This window comes from Loxodonta africana, chromosome 24 (genome assembly GCF_030014295.1).
Source record: "Loxodonta africana isolate mLoxAfr1 chromosome 24, mLoxAfr1.hap2, whole genome shotgun sequence".
Classification (NCBI taxonomy): Eukaryota; Metazoa; Chordata; class Mammalia; order Proboscidea; family Elephantidae; genus Loxodonta; species Loxodonta africana.
In genome coordinates, this window is record NC_087365.1 from 30,450,665 (window position 1) to 30,467,750 (window position 17,086).

At 44.8% G+C, this 17,086-nt stretch overlaps 1 protein-coding gene across 5 annotated transcripts in view; it reads left to right on the forward strand.

Annotated features, from left to right (window-relative positions):
* C24H20orf96 (chromosome 24 C20orf96 homolog) overlaps nucleotides 1-9,434 on the forward strand; it is a 33,732-nt gene extending 24,298 nt beyond the window's left edge. For 4 of the 5 annotated variants that reach the window (XM_064275920.1, XM_064275922.1, XM_064275921.1 and 1 more), the window contains 7 exons: nucleotides 1,245-1,403; nucleotides 3,477-3,576; nucleotides 4,421-4,578; nucleotides 4,658-4,759; nucleotides 4,843-4,929; nucleotides 5,588-5,706; nucleotides 6,194-9,434. In XM_064275920.1, coding sequence (XP_064131990.1) covers nucleotides 1,245-1,403; nucleotides 3,477-3,576; nucleotides 4,421-4,578; nucleotides 4,658-4,759; nucleotides 4,843-4,929; nucleotides 5,588-5,706; nucleotides 6,194-6,254 — 786 coding nt within the window. In that variant the 3' untranslated portion in view covers nucleotides 6,255-9,434. Of the gene's footprint in view, nucleotides 1-1,244; nucleotides 1,404-3,476; nucleotides 3,577-4,420; nucleotides 4,579-4,657; nucleotides 4,760-4,842; nucleotides 4,947-5,587; nucleotides 5,707-6,193 lie in introns of all 5 variants that reach the window. The other variant, XR_010319237.1, reaches the window with a different exon arrangement.
* The last annotated feature ends 7,652 nt before the right edge of the window (nucleotides 9,435-17,086 follow it).

Below are 17,086 nucleotides of genomic sequence, written 5' to 3' on the forward strand. Positions count from 1 at the left end.
GGCAAATCACTTAACCACTCTGAGCCTCCATTTATCAATAAGATTGTTACCCAGTGGAAACCTCAGGTTCTCACTCGGCATGACTCCTATTGGCCAATAAAGGAGACCAAGGTGGGAGAACAGGAAAGGCACCTTCATTTTGTTGTACAAGGAAAAGGAGTCATTCAGAGCTGCTGCCGCCAAGACTGCTCCCCCAGGACGGCAGGCAAGTTATTTTTAAGGAGTTTGCAAGTAGGGAGTTCATACAAGTTATATCAACAACAGTCTTAAGTCATACTAGGCAGGGTCAATGGGGTTTAAGTATAACCTCTGAGCAAAAGCAGGATTCAGATGCAAAGCTGAGGCGGGGGGGCCTGCAGCAAAGGAAACAAGCTTTTTAATACAACACTGTGGGGGAGGAAGCCAAGCAAAGAAAACAACAGGGTAGTTGGAGGATGAAATGATACTATGTGCCAAGTGCGGTAGAGTGCCTGGCACAGAGTAGGTAGGCTCTGTTATTGTTATTTTAGACATTATGTACCTGTTGGGTGTGACCTTAGGCCAGACGTTTAACCCTTCAGACTCTTGTTGCTTCCACAGGGGCCTTGTTGAGAGTACCGTGTTTACTTAGCTCAGCAGCCCGACAGGAAATGGTGGCCTTAATCGTCTACTCACTGCTTCCCCTGCGTCAACTCCAGACATGGCCTGCCACCTCTGCTACTTTCTTACTTCCCTAGAACAGTTTTTAATTATAACAGTGAAACCTGTGAGAGCCGGAACTCGCCCGAACTGCCTTATTTTTCTGGGTCTCGGAAGTTTTCTGCCTTTGACAGGGTGCAGTTTTACCACTTTTCTATGGCTTGTTTTAGTGGAAAAAATTTTTCTTTTCTGACAGGTTTCCGCTTTACACAGGTTCCAGCTTTCACAGGATTTATGGTATTAATACTAGGATGTTATTGATCCTAAGACGCCATCGATGTAAGACACCTTTATTTTAATTCCTACTAATAAATAAAAGTATTTACACCCCCCCCTTTCAGAGATGCAAAATTAGGGAAAAAGGTACGTTTCGGAATGCATGAAATAGTAACCTAGCAGGCGAAATGCTTTGACGCGAAGACAAAGGGAACCGCCGCCTAGCTCGGCCGCATTTACCAGTCGCGGCCACAAGGGGGCGGGTGTCCGGCGGGAAGGCGTTGGTCCCTAGGCTCCCAGAGGCTCTTGTCGGCCCGGCGCAGCGCCGCCTCCCTTCCTTTCGTCCGCAGTTGGTGCTCAGGAACAGGCGCACCTCGCTCCAGATGCTCCAGAACCACGAGAACTTCCTCACCAAGGTCAACCAGGACCTGGTCAAGACCATCCAAGACATGGAGGACAGCACGGCCCTGAAAGTGCGGGAAATGCTGCAGCAGCAGACTATCCTCGGGGTAAGACCCCGCACGGGCACGCAGCCCCGCCTCAGCTCCCTGCGCAGCGCGGGTGCCCACGGCTGCCGCTGCCCTCCGAGCGCTCTGGCGCCCTCTCCTGCCCTCTGCGTCCCACCGGCGGCTTCCTTCACCCCAAACATGCATCCTTCCCCTTTTGCCCCATCCACTGGGGCTTTGGGATCGGACCGAGGTGGAGTCTTGTCCAAATGCTCACTAGATGGGAGAGTATCTGTGAGTTAATCTGACCTCTTGGAGCTTCAGTTTCCTCACGTGGTTCTCTGTAAATGTGCAAGAGAAAATAGCTGCTATAATCTGTACAATATAATAGAAAGTACTGTATACACACACGTTGTTGGATGCCGAAGAGTTGGTTTGGGCTCATGGCGAACCTGTGTGTGCAGAGTAGAACTGCTCCATGCAGATCGCCGGGCTTGTCTTCTGAGGAGCCTTTGGTGGGTTGGAATTGCCAACTTTTCATCTAGTAGTTGAGCTTCTAAACATTTGTGCCACATACATATAGATACATATAATTCTTACAGCAAGGTGGATACTATTATCATCCTTATTTTACACGTGAAGACAGGTAAACACACAGCCTAGATGACTTGCTTAAAGGCCACCCGGCTAGCAAGTGTCAGAGCAGAGATTTGAACCCAGGCACACTGGCACCAGGACCTGCGCTCTTTCCACTGTGGTGTTGTCTCTGCCCTCATCCCGGTGGCAGCACTTACAGTCTGTGGGGAAGATTGACTTTGCAGAGAACCCAGGGAGCATCCTCTGCCTCCTCTAGGACAGGCTTGGTGACCCTGGGGTGAGAGGGCTGAAAGTTAACAGGGGACCCAGGAGTTTTGGGTGGAGAAGCGTCTTGAGAAAATGGCTTAATTGAAAATAATTGCCCTCTGACTACAGATTGCAGGGAGCGGAAGGATTGAGCTCACCTGGAGCCTGTGAGATGAGGGGAGAATTCTGACTTCTTGGGGACCAAGAGTAAGGAAATAGAGTTATTCAGCCCAAAGAAACGTAGTAGAAAATTCTCTAGACTTAAGATAAAGTCATTCTCTGCTTTTCCTCTGTTGGTCCATTTATACATGTTTTGTTCATTCCAGTTGCCTCCTACGGGCCAGGCCCTTGGGAAATTGCATTGAGCAGGACACCCTCATGCACATCAAACTCACGGTCTAGTGGCGTCACAGGCAGAAAACCTTGCACATGTATTGTTATGAGGGTGGGGGACTTACTGAGCTCAGAGGGGGCCCTAACCAAGACATGGGAGGATCAGGAAGGCTTCCTGGAGAAAGAGATGCTTGGGGACAAACCTGCAGAAGTAGGTGTTAACTGGGAGGGAGTGGGAGAGTGTTCTGGGCAGAGATAATGGTGTGCACAAGATCCGGGGTAAGAGGGAACATAGCATGTTGTTTAGTGTGGCTGGACAATGAAATGTGAGGAAGTGATCAGAGAGAGATGAGGTTGGCACAGGCCAGACCTGTGAGCCTTGTTGGCTAAGATAAGGAGATTGGACTTTTCCAGAGGGTAGTAGGGAGCCACTGGAGGGTTTTAAATAGGAGGAGGACATGGTCAGCTGTTTTTTTAAAGAACGATTCTGACTGTTGTGTGGAGAATAGAGCAAAGGAGGACTATTTAGGAGTAGCTTTTGCTGTATTGCTGGTGGGAGATGACGAGAACTTGAATATGATAGTGGCACTGGAGATGGAGAGAAAGGCGTGACCATTGGAGCTGCATGTGGGGTGAATCTATACAACCTGGTGACATTCAGATGAGAGAGTGAAGTAGGGACTGATGCCTGGGCCTGGGCTTGTGTGTTTGGGTGTATGGTAGGACCATCGCCTGAGATAGGGTGCTAGGGGAGGGGAAAGTTTGGAGAGGGCAGGGGCTATAGGCATCTTCTCCAGCCTCTGGTCTGTTTGCTGGGCCTGGGAGTGGGGTTGTGTTTGGGGACTCCTCTGAAGAAGTGCTAAGTGGCCATAGCAGGCTGTGCTCCCCACCTCCTGAGGGCCCCCATCTTTGGCAGTGCCAGCCAGAGGCTGGGAATGAACTGACTCCACCGTCTTGCAGAATGTCATCGACATTTTGGAGTATTCAAACAAGAAGAGGCTGGAGGAATTGAAATGTGAACTCCAGGAGTGGGAGGAGAAGGAGGAATCTCAGATAAATTGTAAGAATCTCTGGAGTGGACTCCTTGGCCCTCATCCCTGGCTTTTTGGGAAGGTCAGCTGCAGGGCATTCACCTTGTACCTCCCTTCTTAGGCAGATAGAACTGATAAAATGCAGAGCTAATAGCTGACTTACCAAGCACCTTCTAGGCCCTGTGTGTCTGCATTTTTATGGGCACACTCTCACTTAGTCGTTAAAACCCCCTGTGAAGCAAGAACTGTTCTCCAATTTTACAGATGAGAAAACCGAAGCTAAGGGAGGTGAAGTAGCCTCCCTAAGGTTACATAGCTAGGAGCCAGAATCCAATCCCAGCCTAGCTATATTTCCTGCTAAGGACTCTCTGAGAATCAGTGGCTGGGCCAGAACCCAGGTCTCCTAGCTCCCATCCCACTGTAACCCTTCTGAGGGGTGGGGCAGTGTGTCTGGCGGCCTCAGACCTTGGGTATCCTCTCTATGGAGGAAGGCAGGATAGACTTTGTCTTAATCCTGTTGTGTTCCTGTCTTTGGAACCAGTGTTGCCCCATCCCCCTGGTTTCATTTTCCTGGGAGTGTGTGTGCGAGGAAGCAGAGATCCAGAGAGCGATGAGTATTGACAGAGCTGGAACTAGTCCAGGGATCTTGTACCCAGTTTAGTTTCCACTTCTTGCTTAGTGTTGCCTTTTCTCCTGTAGGAGTGGTAGACTCTTTACGGGCTTCATTTTTCCCTGCCTCCCAGCCCATGAGCTTGCTTCAGCCCAGACACCAATCCATTGATCAAGGAGAGCATTGCCTTTAGGCCTCCTGGGGGGATCCTTGAGGGAGGGTCCTGCCTTCTGTCCCTCCTGACCTCCCCGACCCATCCCGAGACCTGGAGAAGCAGGTGGAGCAGCTGGATGCCAAAATCAAGAAGATGCATGAGGAAGTGAACTTCCTGAGCACTTACATGGACCATGAGTATCCGGTCAGATTGGTCCAGATTGCCAACCTTCTGCGCCAGCTCCAGCAGACGAGAGACAGACAGCAGGTAGGTGAGCGCCTCATCCTGTGCTCCTGGACCATACATGAGGCAGGCTGGTGGTCAACACCCTTTTGCTGGCCCTCAGGATGAGTTGGACGAACTTAGTGAGATGCGCAAGATGGTCCTGCAGTCGTTGTCCAATAAGATTCAGAGGAAGGAAAAAGGTCTTCTAAAATCTCTGGTCATGGTGAGTAGCCAGGCTGCTTTGGTGGGCCCTGCTGTCTTCCTTGTCCTCAACCTCCAGGTCCCCTTCTTCTCCTTCGTCTACAGAAAGTCCTGGATCCCCATCAGGAGGTTCTTGTACAGAACACCCGGGATAACCAAGAAATGCTGAAATACATGGACGAGTTCAGAGATGTGAGTGGGCAAGGAAGGTAATGGTCCCTCTCTGAAGGAGCAGAGGGGTGGGCTGTCCCTAGGACCTGTGGAAGTCAAGCTTGTCCTAATCTGGCACTCAGGAAATCTCGAACTGTGGTATTAGCCTTCCAAGTAAAGTTGACATTACTTTCATTTGTTGTTTATCTGGGAAGGGAGTTAGCGAGGGCCTTCCCTTATTAACCAACATCATTGGTTGTGACCTGTCAGCAACATCATCAAGTAATACCTGTTCAGTCATTATGCATTTTACTGTCAGGAATCACCCCCCTTCACCCCATAATTTTTATCACTGACAATTGTCTTATTGTTAATGAACTTAACTATCACCATCCTCTTCCATTAATTTTCATCATCTTGCACCTTCCTTTTGCATCTATCAGTGTGAGTGGCCTTCACCATCTCCACTAGTCCACATTCTCATTATCAAGACTGCCACCATTCTCCATGATCCCCGCACCTTTATCAACACCATCGAATGCTGTCACTAACTTGTGAGCCAGCCAGGCCTATACTGGAACGTTCCTCTCAGGAGTCCGGGCTGGCTCTGTGACAAAGCCCATGCCATTCCTCTAGATGTCTCTACTCGTTGTCCATACTGCCCTTTGGTTTTTTACTTCTGCTGTGCTTCTCTCCTCAGTTTATTGACCAGTTTACAGAGGAAATGCCCTTATTAAGGGCCCAGGTGCAACAACTCCAAGCCCAGATCCGGGATCGCCGAGAGATCATATTTGAGGATGTCCTGCTTCGGAGACCCAAGTAAGTGATCTTTCTGGAGCTGACTCTTAGTCTAGCCATGCTCTGGAAACTGAGGCTTTCCTGATGCCTGGCATAGAGTGGGTGCATGTTACGTAGGTGTCAACTGAAGGAGTGAGGCTTAGAGAGGAGAGATAGCTTGCTCAGGGTAACACAGAGCAAGGCTTCCAGCTCAGTCATTCTGGCTCCAAAGAAAGTGCTCGTCCCCGAGGCGCCTCAACATTTCAGAGGTGGGGTTTCTGCTCCTCCTTGACGTCAGATGTCTTCAGGGGAACGTTAGTCCTGCCAAACCTGTTCCTTTTCCATCTGTGGCTCTTTTGTCTTACGTGCCTGTGCATACAGTTGGGCTGCAAGGTTTTGGAATGGGGCTCCCCCAGTAAATGCCAGTATTCTAAAGAGAAGGGCTCTCCTGAGGGATGTGCTCCTTCTACCCCCCAACGATGTCATCCTTGCTTGGCCTCTTACACTCCTCTCTGCTGCTTCCTACCAGGTGCACCCCAGAAATGGACGTCATCCTCAACATCCCTGTGGAGGAGCTGCTGCCCTTCTAGTTGGCAGTGTCACGGACTACTCCTCCCTTCCCTGCTTTCTTCCTCCCACCTGGAACCTTGAATTGTCTCCTTCCAAGACCACGTCCTCATCTGGGGTAGACCCTAATTTTCAGTTCTTTCCTTGTTTTCCCCCTCCCTCTGTCTCCCCACCTCCTTCTCTTTCTCTCACCCTCCCTCTCTTCCTTATTTCCTTTTTTTTTTTTTTTACCTTCTTTCTGGCCAGATTGGTGCTGCTGGGTAGTGAGAATTCCCAGTCAAGTTTGCCATTTCCTTCAACAAATAAAACTGGATTTGTATTTGCTCTTTGCCAGTGTCGGGGGTTCCCAACTAAGCCTTGTAGAAGATGTGATAGGAATGGACTTTGTCTTAGGATAAGGGGTGGGCAGCTGTGCTAACTGCATCTGAGGCTCAAGAGTTCTCTAGCAGCACCTCTGGGAAGATGGCAGTGTGAGCAGATCTAAGGTGCTGAACCTGTCACATGAGCACCAAGAAAAGCAGCTAGAAATCTGTACTCTGAACTCTGTAAGAACTATGAAAAGTAGGCGGAGGGTTGCTGTAACTGCACACTGAAACAAGAAAAAGGCGACTTTTAAACAGTAGAAAAACTTATTTTTCTGCTATCCTTGCCCCTCCCTGCTGGCAGAGCAGCTAGGTGGCTGCAGCAGAGGCAAACCACAGTTTGTGTTCTCAAACAGGGGGCTCTGATCTCTGGCTCTGGAGTGATTAAGGCAGACTTGGCTGGAGGACTGGTCAGTGTATCTGTTACGATCTATATGGGAGCTGCCTGAAGGACTGCAGCCTACGTTGGGCCAGAATCAGGCTCATGAAGGGTGAGGAAGGAGGCAGCAAATAAAGACTTAAGGCTGTGACAGCTTGAGTGTTTCTTGCAAAAATTAGTGCATTTGAAGTCACCATGTATATGGGAGAATGGAGACAGCCACACACGTGCTCAGTGCTAACACACTGTAATATTTTAACATTCTAGTTTCACCAGAAAATCTCAAAGCACAAAGCACAGAAAATCTCAAAAGAACAAGACAAGGGGAGAGAAATTATCTCTATGGAAGCCTGGAAAAGGGACAGACTAGGAGACTTTAAGACAGCAGTATTAAACATACTCAAAGAACTACAGGAAAACATGGATAAAAAAACTAGAGGATATCAGGAAAACAGTATATGAAAAAACAAGGATACCAGTAAAGAGACATTATAAAAAGAAACCAAACAATCCTGGAGCTGAAAGATATAACAAATGGAGAAAAAAGGAAGGACTCAATAGCAGATTTGAACTGACAAGAGAAAGAATCAGTGAACTAGAAAATAAGACAATTAAAAGTATTGAAATCTGAAGAGCAAAAAGAAAAAAAGGATCAAGAAATCTGAGCAAAGCCTCATGGAACTGTGGGCCATCATGGAATCCCAGAAAGAGAAGAGCGAGAAAAAGAAACAATATTTGAAGAAATACTGTGTTTTTATGCAAATAGTGCATGACTCCTTCATTTGTCAACCACACCCTCCCCACGCAAGGTATTTTTGTAAGCATGCTGTTTTAGTTACCTAGTGCTGCTATAACAGAAATATCACAAGTGGATGGCTTCAACAAACAAGTTTATTCTCTCACAGTTTAGGAGGCTAAAAGTCCAAATTCTGGGCATCAGCTCCAGGGGAAGCCTTTCTCTCTCTGTTGGCTCTGGAGGAAGGTCCATGTCATCAATCTTCCCCTGGTCTAGGAGCTTCTTAGTGCGAGGACTTTGGGTCCAAAGGATGTGCTCTGCTCCTGGCACTACTTTCTTGATGGTATGAGGTCACCCTCTCTGCTCGCTTCTCTCTTTTATATCTCAAAAGACATTGACTTAAAACACAACCTAATCTTATGGATTGAGTCCTGCCTCCTTAACACATCTGCTTCTAATTCTGCCTCATTAACAACACAGAAGGATTTGCAACACAGGAAAACCATATCAGATGACAAAATGATGGACAGTCACACAATACTGGGAATCATGGCCTAGTCAAGTTGACATGTATTTTTAGGGGATACAATTCAATCCGTAACATGCTGTATGCTAATTTTTTTTATAGCAACATGTAAAAAAATTGGCATAGTGGTGCTTACAAAAATATCCCCTGGGGGGAGGGCGTGTTTGGCAAACAAATATAGAAAGCACGTGTTACTTGTGTAAAAGTTTGGTAATGGCAGAAAATTTCCAAATTTGGTGAAGGACATGAATCTACAAAACCAAGATGTTCAATGAACTCCAAGTAGGGTAAACCCAAACAGATCCACACTGAGACAAAATATGATCAAACACTCAAAAGCCAAAGATAAAGAGAGAATCCTGAAAGAAGCAGGAGAAGCTAATTGTCACATACAAGGGATACTCAATAAGACTAAGGCCTATTTCCTCTCTAAAACCTTGGAGGCCAGAATGCAGTGGGATGACATACTATAAGTGCTGAAATGAAAGAACTGTCAACGAAGAAATCTGTATCTGGCAAACTCAAGAGTGAAAGAAATTAAGACATTCCAAGATAAACAAAAGCTGAGGGAGTGAATGACGACTAGACCTGGCCTGCAAGAGGTGCTAAAGGGAGTTCTTTAGTTAGAACTAAAAGGACAATCGGCAACGACTTGAAGACATGTAGACAGGAAAGATCTCTGATAAAGGTAACTGGATGGGCAGATATAAGGATCAGTTTTATGGTATATTTGGCCTGTAACTTTGGTAGTTATGTCCTGTGTGATTCCAAAAGACAAATAATAAAATATGAATTTATGATCTTGGGCACATAATGTTTAAAGATGTAATTTATGATAACTACATAAAGGCAGGGGGAGGACTGTATAGGAATAGAGTTTTTATATGTTACTGAAGTTGGTATCAATTTAAACTAGGCCATTTTAAATTTAAGATGTTAAATGTAATTCTCACGGTAACTGTCTTAGGCTGGGTTCTCCAGAGAATCAAAAGCAGTAAAGCGTATAAATCTATATATAAAAAATGTATTTATATCAAGGAAACAGCTCAGGTGATTGTAGAGGCTGGGATGTCCCAAGTCCATGGATCAGGATAGGGGCTTCTTCTGATTGACATAGTCACAGGGGCTGGTGAACCCAATATCAGCACGTTGAAGAGCAGGGCTCTTGTTCACAGGCTATGAAGATGGACAAATCCCAAGATCAGCAGGCAAGACTGTAAGACTTCTCCTGATTCACTTAGCTGGAGGGGGTGGCAAACCCAAGATTGGTAGGGCTCTTGCTCACAGGCTGTGAAGATTGATGAATCATAAGATTGGCTGGTTAGCTGCTACCTTAAGTTGCAAGAACCGGAGGTTAGACAAACAGGAGGCAGCCATAGGATTCACAACAGGGAAAATCCAGAAGATCCACTTCCACTTATATTCAGATACAGAGCACATGCCCAAGGAGACTCCCTTTCAACTGACTGGCTGCTCATGGCAGATCCCATCATGGAGGTGGTCACATATTAACACTGAGAATCATGGCCTGGCCAAGTTGACATACAATCTTAACCATCACAGTAACCATAAAGATAATATTTTAAAAATATATACAAAAGGCAAGGAGAAGGGTATCAGAATGGTTCAGTACAAAAAAGCAATGAAACACAAATGGTGGCAGCACTGGAGGAAATGATGGACAAAAAAGATTTGACAAACAAAAAACAAATAGCAAAATGGCAGAAATAAGTCCTTCCTTATTTGTAATTACCTTAAATGTAAATGGGTTAAATTCTCCAATGTAAAGCAGAGGGTGGCAGAATGAATTAAAAAACATGATCCATCTATATGCTGTCTATAAGAGATATATCTTAGACCCAAAGACACAAATAGGTTAAAAGTGAGAGGATGGAAAAAAATATTCCATGGAAATAGTAGCCAAAAGCGAGCTGAGGTGACTTTAAGTCAAAACCTGTTTGTCTTAGCTATCTAGTGCTGCTGTAACAGAAATACCACAAGTAAATGGCTTTAACAAACAATTTTCTCACAGTTTAGGAGGCTAGAAGTCCAAATTCAGTACCCTGACTCTAGGGGAAGGCTTTCTGTCTCTCTTGGCTCTGGAGGAAGGTCCTTGTCTCATTTGAGCTTCTGCTCCTGGGTGACCTTCCTCTCCTTGCCCATCTCTGCTTATTGGCTCGCTTGTTTAATCTCCTTTATATTTCAGAAGAGATTAACTGAAGACACTCCCATGTGAAAGGCAAGAATTCTACCGCTGAACTACTAATGCCCCCATAGTTGGTTTATAGTGTTGTTCAAATCCTGTATTTTCTTACTGATATCCTTTCTAGATGTTCTGCTCATTGTTGAAAGTGGTATATTGAAGTTTTCAACTATTATTGTAGAACTATTTCTCATTTCAATTCTGTCAGAATTTGCTTCATATATTTTGGGGCTCTAATATCCAGTCTCATAATACAAAAAAAAACCATTCCCAAATGAGATTATAACCATAGGCATAGAGGTTAGGATTTACAACACATATTTCTGGGGGACACAATTCAATACATAACACTGTTATATGAGACAAGGACATTATAAACCAAAAAACCAAACCCAGTGCTGTCGAGTCGATTCTGACTCACAGCGACCCTGTAGGACAGAGTAGAACTGCCCCCATAGAGTTTCCAAGGAGTGCTTGGAGGACTTGAACTGCCGACCCATTGGCTAGTAGCTGTAGCACTTAACCACTACGCCACCAGGGTTTCATAATGATAAAAAAGTCATTAAGAACATATAAAAATGTACCTAATAATACTGGGGTAGGGGGGTGGGAAACAAATCCATTGCTGTCGAGTTGATTTTGACTCACGGTGACCCCTATCGTGCAGAGTAGAAGTGCTCTAGAGCATTTTCTCGGCTGTAATCTTTATGGAAACAAATAGCCAGATCTTTCTCCCGTGGTGCCACTGAGTGGATTTGAGCTACCAACCTTTAGGCACTGAACTGCCCCGTATGATTTCTAAGGAGTGCCTGGTGGATTTGAACTGCTGACCTTTTGGTTAGCAGCCGTAGCTCTTAACCACTAAGGAAAATCTCAAATCAGTAACCTAATTCTGCAACTTGCGGAACTAGAAAAAGAAGAGCAAACTAAGCCTAAAGCCAACATTTTTCAGCAACGGTGAGGGCGTGAACCACCTGCTGATTCTCCATCACCCTGGCTCTGGGCGTCTCCCTCTCTAGTTCGGTGGGAACTCAGTTTTCCTTCGGATTTGTGCCCAGACGTGTCAAAGCCAGTGCCAGGAACAGAGGGTCAGACCACTAAAGTTTAATATACCTGGGGATTTGCAGGGCCTGCACTGCTGATGACCATCTCTCTTCGGGTCCGGCCATTTGTCTGTTCAGTGCCTTTACCCCAGTTGCCTATGGGCATGAACTCAAACTCATACTTGAGTGCACATTCGTTTACAACTCCACACTACATACACTCTTCTGTGGTGGACTTAGAGGTGCATTGACTGGATCCCTCTTTAAGCAAGGACTTGTTGCTTTAGCTACTGGGAGTGTTGTTGGTATCCTTCAGGGGTCAGATCCGTCAGGGATTGCCTCACCTGGAGAGAGCTGCCTCATGACCACGTTCAAGCCCCTTCCCACATCCAACGACTGCTAGATACACAAGTATAAAGGCCCAGCCATCCTGGCCCAACTTGGAACAACTCTGAAGGGCTATTCTGGCTCCATTACTCCCTGTAAGGTCCAGCTGGGACTGTCTTTGGGCCTGCACTGCAGCTCTACTGTTCCCTCCGCTCAGTGCTGCGTACTTCTCCACCCCTACTCAGTTGTTGATCTTGTAGGCACTGCTTAATAAACATCCCGCACCCTGCACTCCATCTCAGAGTCAGCTTCCGTGGGAACCCAGTTGGCTACAACTCCTAAGAACCTCTGGCTACTCACAAATGCATTTTGTGTGTTAGGAGACTTTTGGTTACAGAACACCTAACTCAAATTGGCTTAAACAGTAAAGGGCTCAGGTAAATAAATAATCCAGAAATAAAGCGATGGCACCAAGAACCTAGTTTCTTTCTGTTTCTCTCCTTTGTCTTCTAAGGTACTGGCTTCCTCCAAGGTTGGTGCACCTTGCAGTCACAATATAGCTACCAGTGTCTCCTGGAGTTGTGTGGTTCCTTGTTCACGTCCTGCCAGGAAGAGAGACAAAAATGTCTGTGTCCCCTTATGTGCTTGTTGGCCATCTGTATATCTTCTTTGGAGAAATACCTGTTCAGGTCCTTTGCCTATTTTAAAATTGGATAGTTTGTCTTTTTGTTGTTGACTTGTAAGAGTTTTTTTTTTTTATGTATTCTGAATACCAGACCCTTATCAAAGATACATTTTACAAATATTTCCTGTTCTGTGGGTTGTCTTTTCACTCTTTTTAAATTAATTGTGCTTTAGGTGAAAGTTTATATTGCAAATTAGTTTCTTATTCAAAAATTTATACACAAATTGTTTTGTGACATTTGTTGCAATACCCGCATGTGTCAGCACACCCTCGCCCCTCCCGTTTCCCTTTAGACCCTGGTTCCCGACATGCATTTGTCCAGTTTTCCTCCCTTCCTGCCTTCTTACCTTTGCTTTTGGGCAGGTGTTGCCCATTTGGTCTTGTATACTTGACTAAACTAAGAAGCATGTTCCTCCCTTGTGTTATTGTTTGTTTTATAGGCCTATCTAATCTTTGTTTAGGAGTGGCTTTTGTTCTGTGCTTGCAGGGTGTCTGTGGGCCATAGTGTTGCGGGTTCCTCCAGTCTCTGTCAGACCAGTAAGTCTGGTCTTTTTTTGTGAATTTGAATTTTGTTCTACCTTTTTCTCGCGCTCTGAGCGGAACCCTCTATTGTGATCCCTGTCAGAATGGTTGCTGGTGGTAGCCAGGCACCATCTAGTTCTTCTGGGCTCAGGCTGGTGAAGGCAGTGGTTCCTGTGGTCCATTCGTTAGTCCTTTGGACTAATATTTTCCTTATATCTTTGATTTTCTTCGTTCGCCTTTGCTCTAGACGGGATAGGACCAATAGATGTATCTTAGATGGCCACTCACAAGCTTTTAATACCCCAGATGCTACTCTCCAAAGTAGGATATAGAACATTTTCTTTATAAACTGTTGTCAATTTACCTAGCTGTCCCCTGAGACCATGGTCCCCAGCCCTCAGCCCCAGTAACTTGGACCCCTAAGGTGTTTGGATGTGTCTAGGAAGCTTCTATGACTTTGCCTTGGTCAAGTTGTGCTGACTTCCCCTATATTGTGTGTTGTCTTTCCCTTCACCAAAGTTAAAGCTTTGATTTAGTTAATGATTTCCCCTCCCTAGCCTCTCTCCTTCTTCATAACCATCAAATTTTTTTTTTTCTGTACACAAATCTTTTCTTGAGTTTTTATAATAGTGGTCTCATACAGCATTTGTCCTTTTGTGATTGACTTATTTCACTTAGCATAATGCCCTCTGGATTCATCCATTTTGTGAGATGTTTTGCAGATTCATCATTGTTCTTTATTGTTGCCTATTATTCCATTGTGTGTTTGTACCGTAGTTTCTTTATCCATTCATCTGTTGATGGGCACTTAGGTTGTTTCCATCTTTTGGTTATTGTGAATAATGCTGCAGTGAACATGAGTGTGCATATGTCTACTTGGGTGATGGCTCTTATTTCTCTAGGATATATTCCAAGAAGTGGGATTGCTGAATGCTATGGTATATTTATTTCCAGCTTTTTAAGGAGGCATCATATTGTTTTCATAGTGGTTGTACCATTTTACATTCCCACCAGCAGTGCATAAGAGTTCCATTCTGCCTGCAACCTCTCCAACATTTGTTATTTTCTGTTTTTTTGATTTGTACCATTAATATTGGGGTGAGATGGCATCTCATTGTAGTTTTGATTTGCATTTCTCTAATGGCTAATGATCACTAGCATTTCTTCATGTGTCTTTTGGCCTCCTGAATGTCTTCTTTGGTGAAGTGTCTCTTCATATCCTTTGCCCATTTTTAAATTGGGTTGTCTTTTTGTTGTTGAAGTGTTCTATAGACTTTAGAGGTTAGACCTTTGTCGACTATGTCGTAGCCAATTTTTTTTCCCAGTCTGTAGGTCTTCTTTTGGTCAAGTCTTTTGATAAGCATAACCCAAAATACATAAGTGTTGAATATTCAGGAGCTCCAAGTTGTCTAGTTTATCTTGTGGTGTTTGTGCATTGTTAGTTATGGCTTGTATTATCTTTATGACATGTATTAGGGCACATAGCATTGTCCCTGTTTTTTTCTTCCATGATCTTTATCGTTTTAGGTTTTGTATTTAGGTCTTTGATCCATTTTGAGTTAGTTTTTTTGTATGGTGTGAGGTATGGGTCCTGTTTCATTTTTTTACAGATAGACCTCCAGTTTTGCCAGCACCATTTGTTAAAAAGACTGTCTTTTCCTCATTTGGAGCCCTGATGGCACAGTGGTTAAGAGCTACTGCTGCTAACCAAAAGGTCGGCAGTTCAAATCCACCCACCTCTCCTTGGAAACCCGATGGCGCAATTCTACTCTTTCCTATAGGGTCACTATGAGTCGGAATAGACTTGACCACAAAGGTGTTGGTTTGGTTTCCCTATTTAATGGGCTTTAGTCCTTTGTCAAAGATCAGCTGACCGTGGGTGGATGGATTTACATCTGGGTTCTTAATTCTGTTCCATTGATCTATGTCTGTTGGTTGTACCAGTACCAGGCTGTTTTGACTACCGTGGCTGTATAGTAGGTTCTGAGAGGAGGTAATGTGAGGCCTCCTACTTTGTTCTTTTTATTCAATAATGCTTTGCTTGTCCTGGGCCTCTGTCCTTTCCATATAAAGTTGATGATTCATTTTTCCATCTCGTTAAAGAATGCTGTTGGTATTTGGATCAGGATTGCATTATATCTGTAGATCGCTTTGGGTAGAATTGACATTTTCACAGTGTTGTCTTTTCACCCTCTTGATAGTGTCCTTTGATATACAAAAGTTTTTAATTTTGGTGAAATCCAATGTATCTAATTTTTCTTTTGTTTCTTGTGTTATAGATCAAAGAAACCTTTGCCAAATCTAAGGTCATGAAGATTTACCTTTACGTTTTCTTCTAAGAGTTTTATAGTTTTAGCAGGTCAAATCTTGTTTGTTGCCTAGGAAGTAACTAATTACAATCAGAGAAGATCGTGAGGAGGGTTTAATAGGAGTGCAATAAAGATGCTATCTGTATGGTTGGAAGTTAAACATGTTGTTTGATGCGTGCCATTAAGAGGCTGTGGGTGAGGGGCTCTGATGGGGAGGTGTCCTATTAGGTGAGGTGTGGGGACCCAATAAAACCTGTCCTATTAGGTGAGGTATGGGGGCCCAATAAAAGGGAGAGCTAAAGATAGCAGTGGTGAACTTGGCAGTTTGGGTTGGGAGTGTCCTATACCCATGCCAAGAGCCAAAAAAAGCCTCAATAAAGCCAATCATAGGAAGAAGACCATATAAGGACATCTCATGATCTTGGTGGAATCCCTCCTCCCACCATCTTTGAGTGTATAGGAAGGGGGCTGAGAGTGCAGAGAGTTGCCTTTGGGTCAACAGGTGTGTAGACTGAGGAGGACCCAAGACCACATTATGGGAGGATATTTCTCATGTATGTCGGTTTGGAGTTATCCTGCCCCCTAACGCCTGTGGAATTTAGGCAAAGTTCTGGCTTAGGCATACTCAGACTATCAGGATTCCAAATCAGCATACTTGGTGAGGACCTTGGTAATTGAAGTTTTATGCTCCGTAATCCCTCCCCAGTCTGGCCACCATCCTTTATAGGAGGGCGGCAGGAATGAAAAACAATAGGTGTATGCAGACCCATCACCAGTGCCAATGCGGGAAAAGCCAGCATTCGGTCCTTAAAAGACTCTAAGACAGATGGTATCGCCTTTAATGGAAAGGACAGGCAATTAGGGTCTCTTCAGAGAGCGTTCTGATAAATTATAGAGTGCCCCAAAAGTTGAGAATTTAGCATAAATAAGGTCTGTGGTCAGTAACAAAACCTGTTTAGATTTCCAGGCATTTTTTGGGTAGTTTTAGTAGGTTTTTTTTTTTAGTAGGAGCTGTTTGAAAAGCCTCTTCTGATGTTCAGTGTGTGGTGAGTCCTACTAAATGGAGGTTCCACTGAATAAATTCTCTGTTCTAAGTACCGTCTGTTATCTTGTGAAATAATGTGTGAGCCTTAATCTGAATCTATTATGTCTGGGACACCAGTAGGAATTAGGAGGGTTTTGGTAAAGCCCATAACAGCAGCTTTCTAAGCAGAGTGTCTGGTCTAACATTAAGCCAGCGAGCGGGCATACCGAGGATCGCCAGCAGATGGCAGTAAAGGGTTGATAAAATCAGCCGGCCAAGGCAGAAAACCAAAAAAAAAAAAAAAAACCAAAACAAACCCAAACCTGTCGCAGTCAAGTTGATTCCGACTCACAGCAACCCTATAGGACAGAGTAGAACTGTCCCATACAGTTTCCAAGCAGAGCCTGGTGGATTCGAGCTGTCAACTTTTTGGTTAGCAGCCGTATCTCTTAACCACTATGCCACCAAGGTCCCTGGCCAGGACAGAGCAGGAGAAGAATGTAGAACAAAATTCAATCTCACAAAAAGAGAGCAGACTTACTGGTCTGACAGAGACTGGAGAAACCTCGAGAGTATGGACTTCGGACACTCTTTTAACTCAGTACTGAAGTCACTCCTGAGATTGACCCTTCAGCCAAAGATTAGATACCAAACCAAACCCGTTGCCATAGAGTTGATTCTGACTCATGTTGTTGTTGTTAGGTGCCATTGAGTTGGTTTCTACTCATAGCGACCCTGT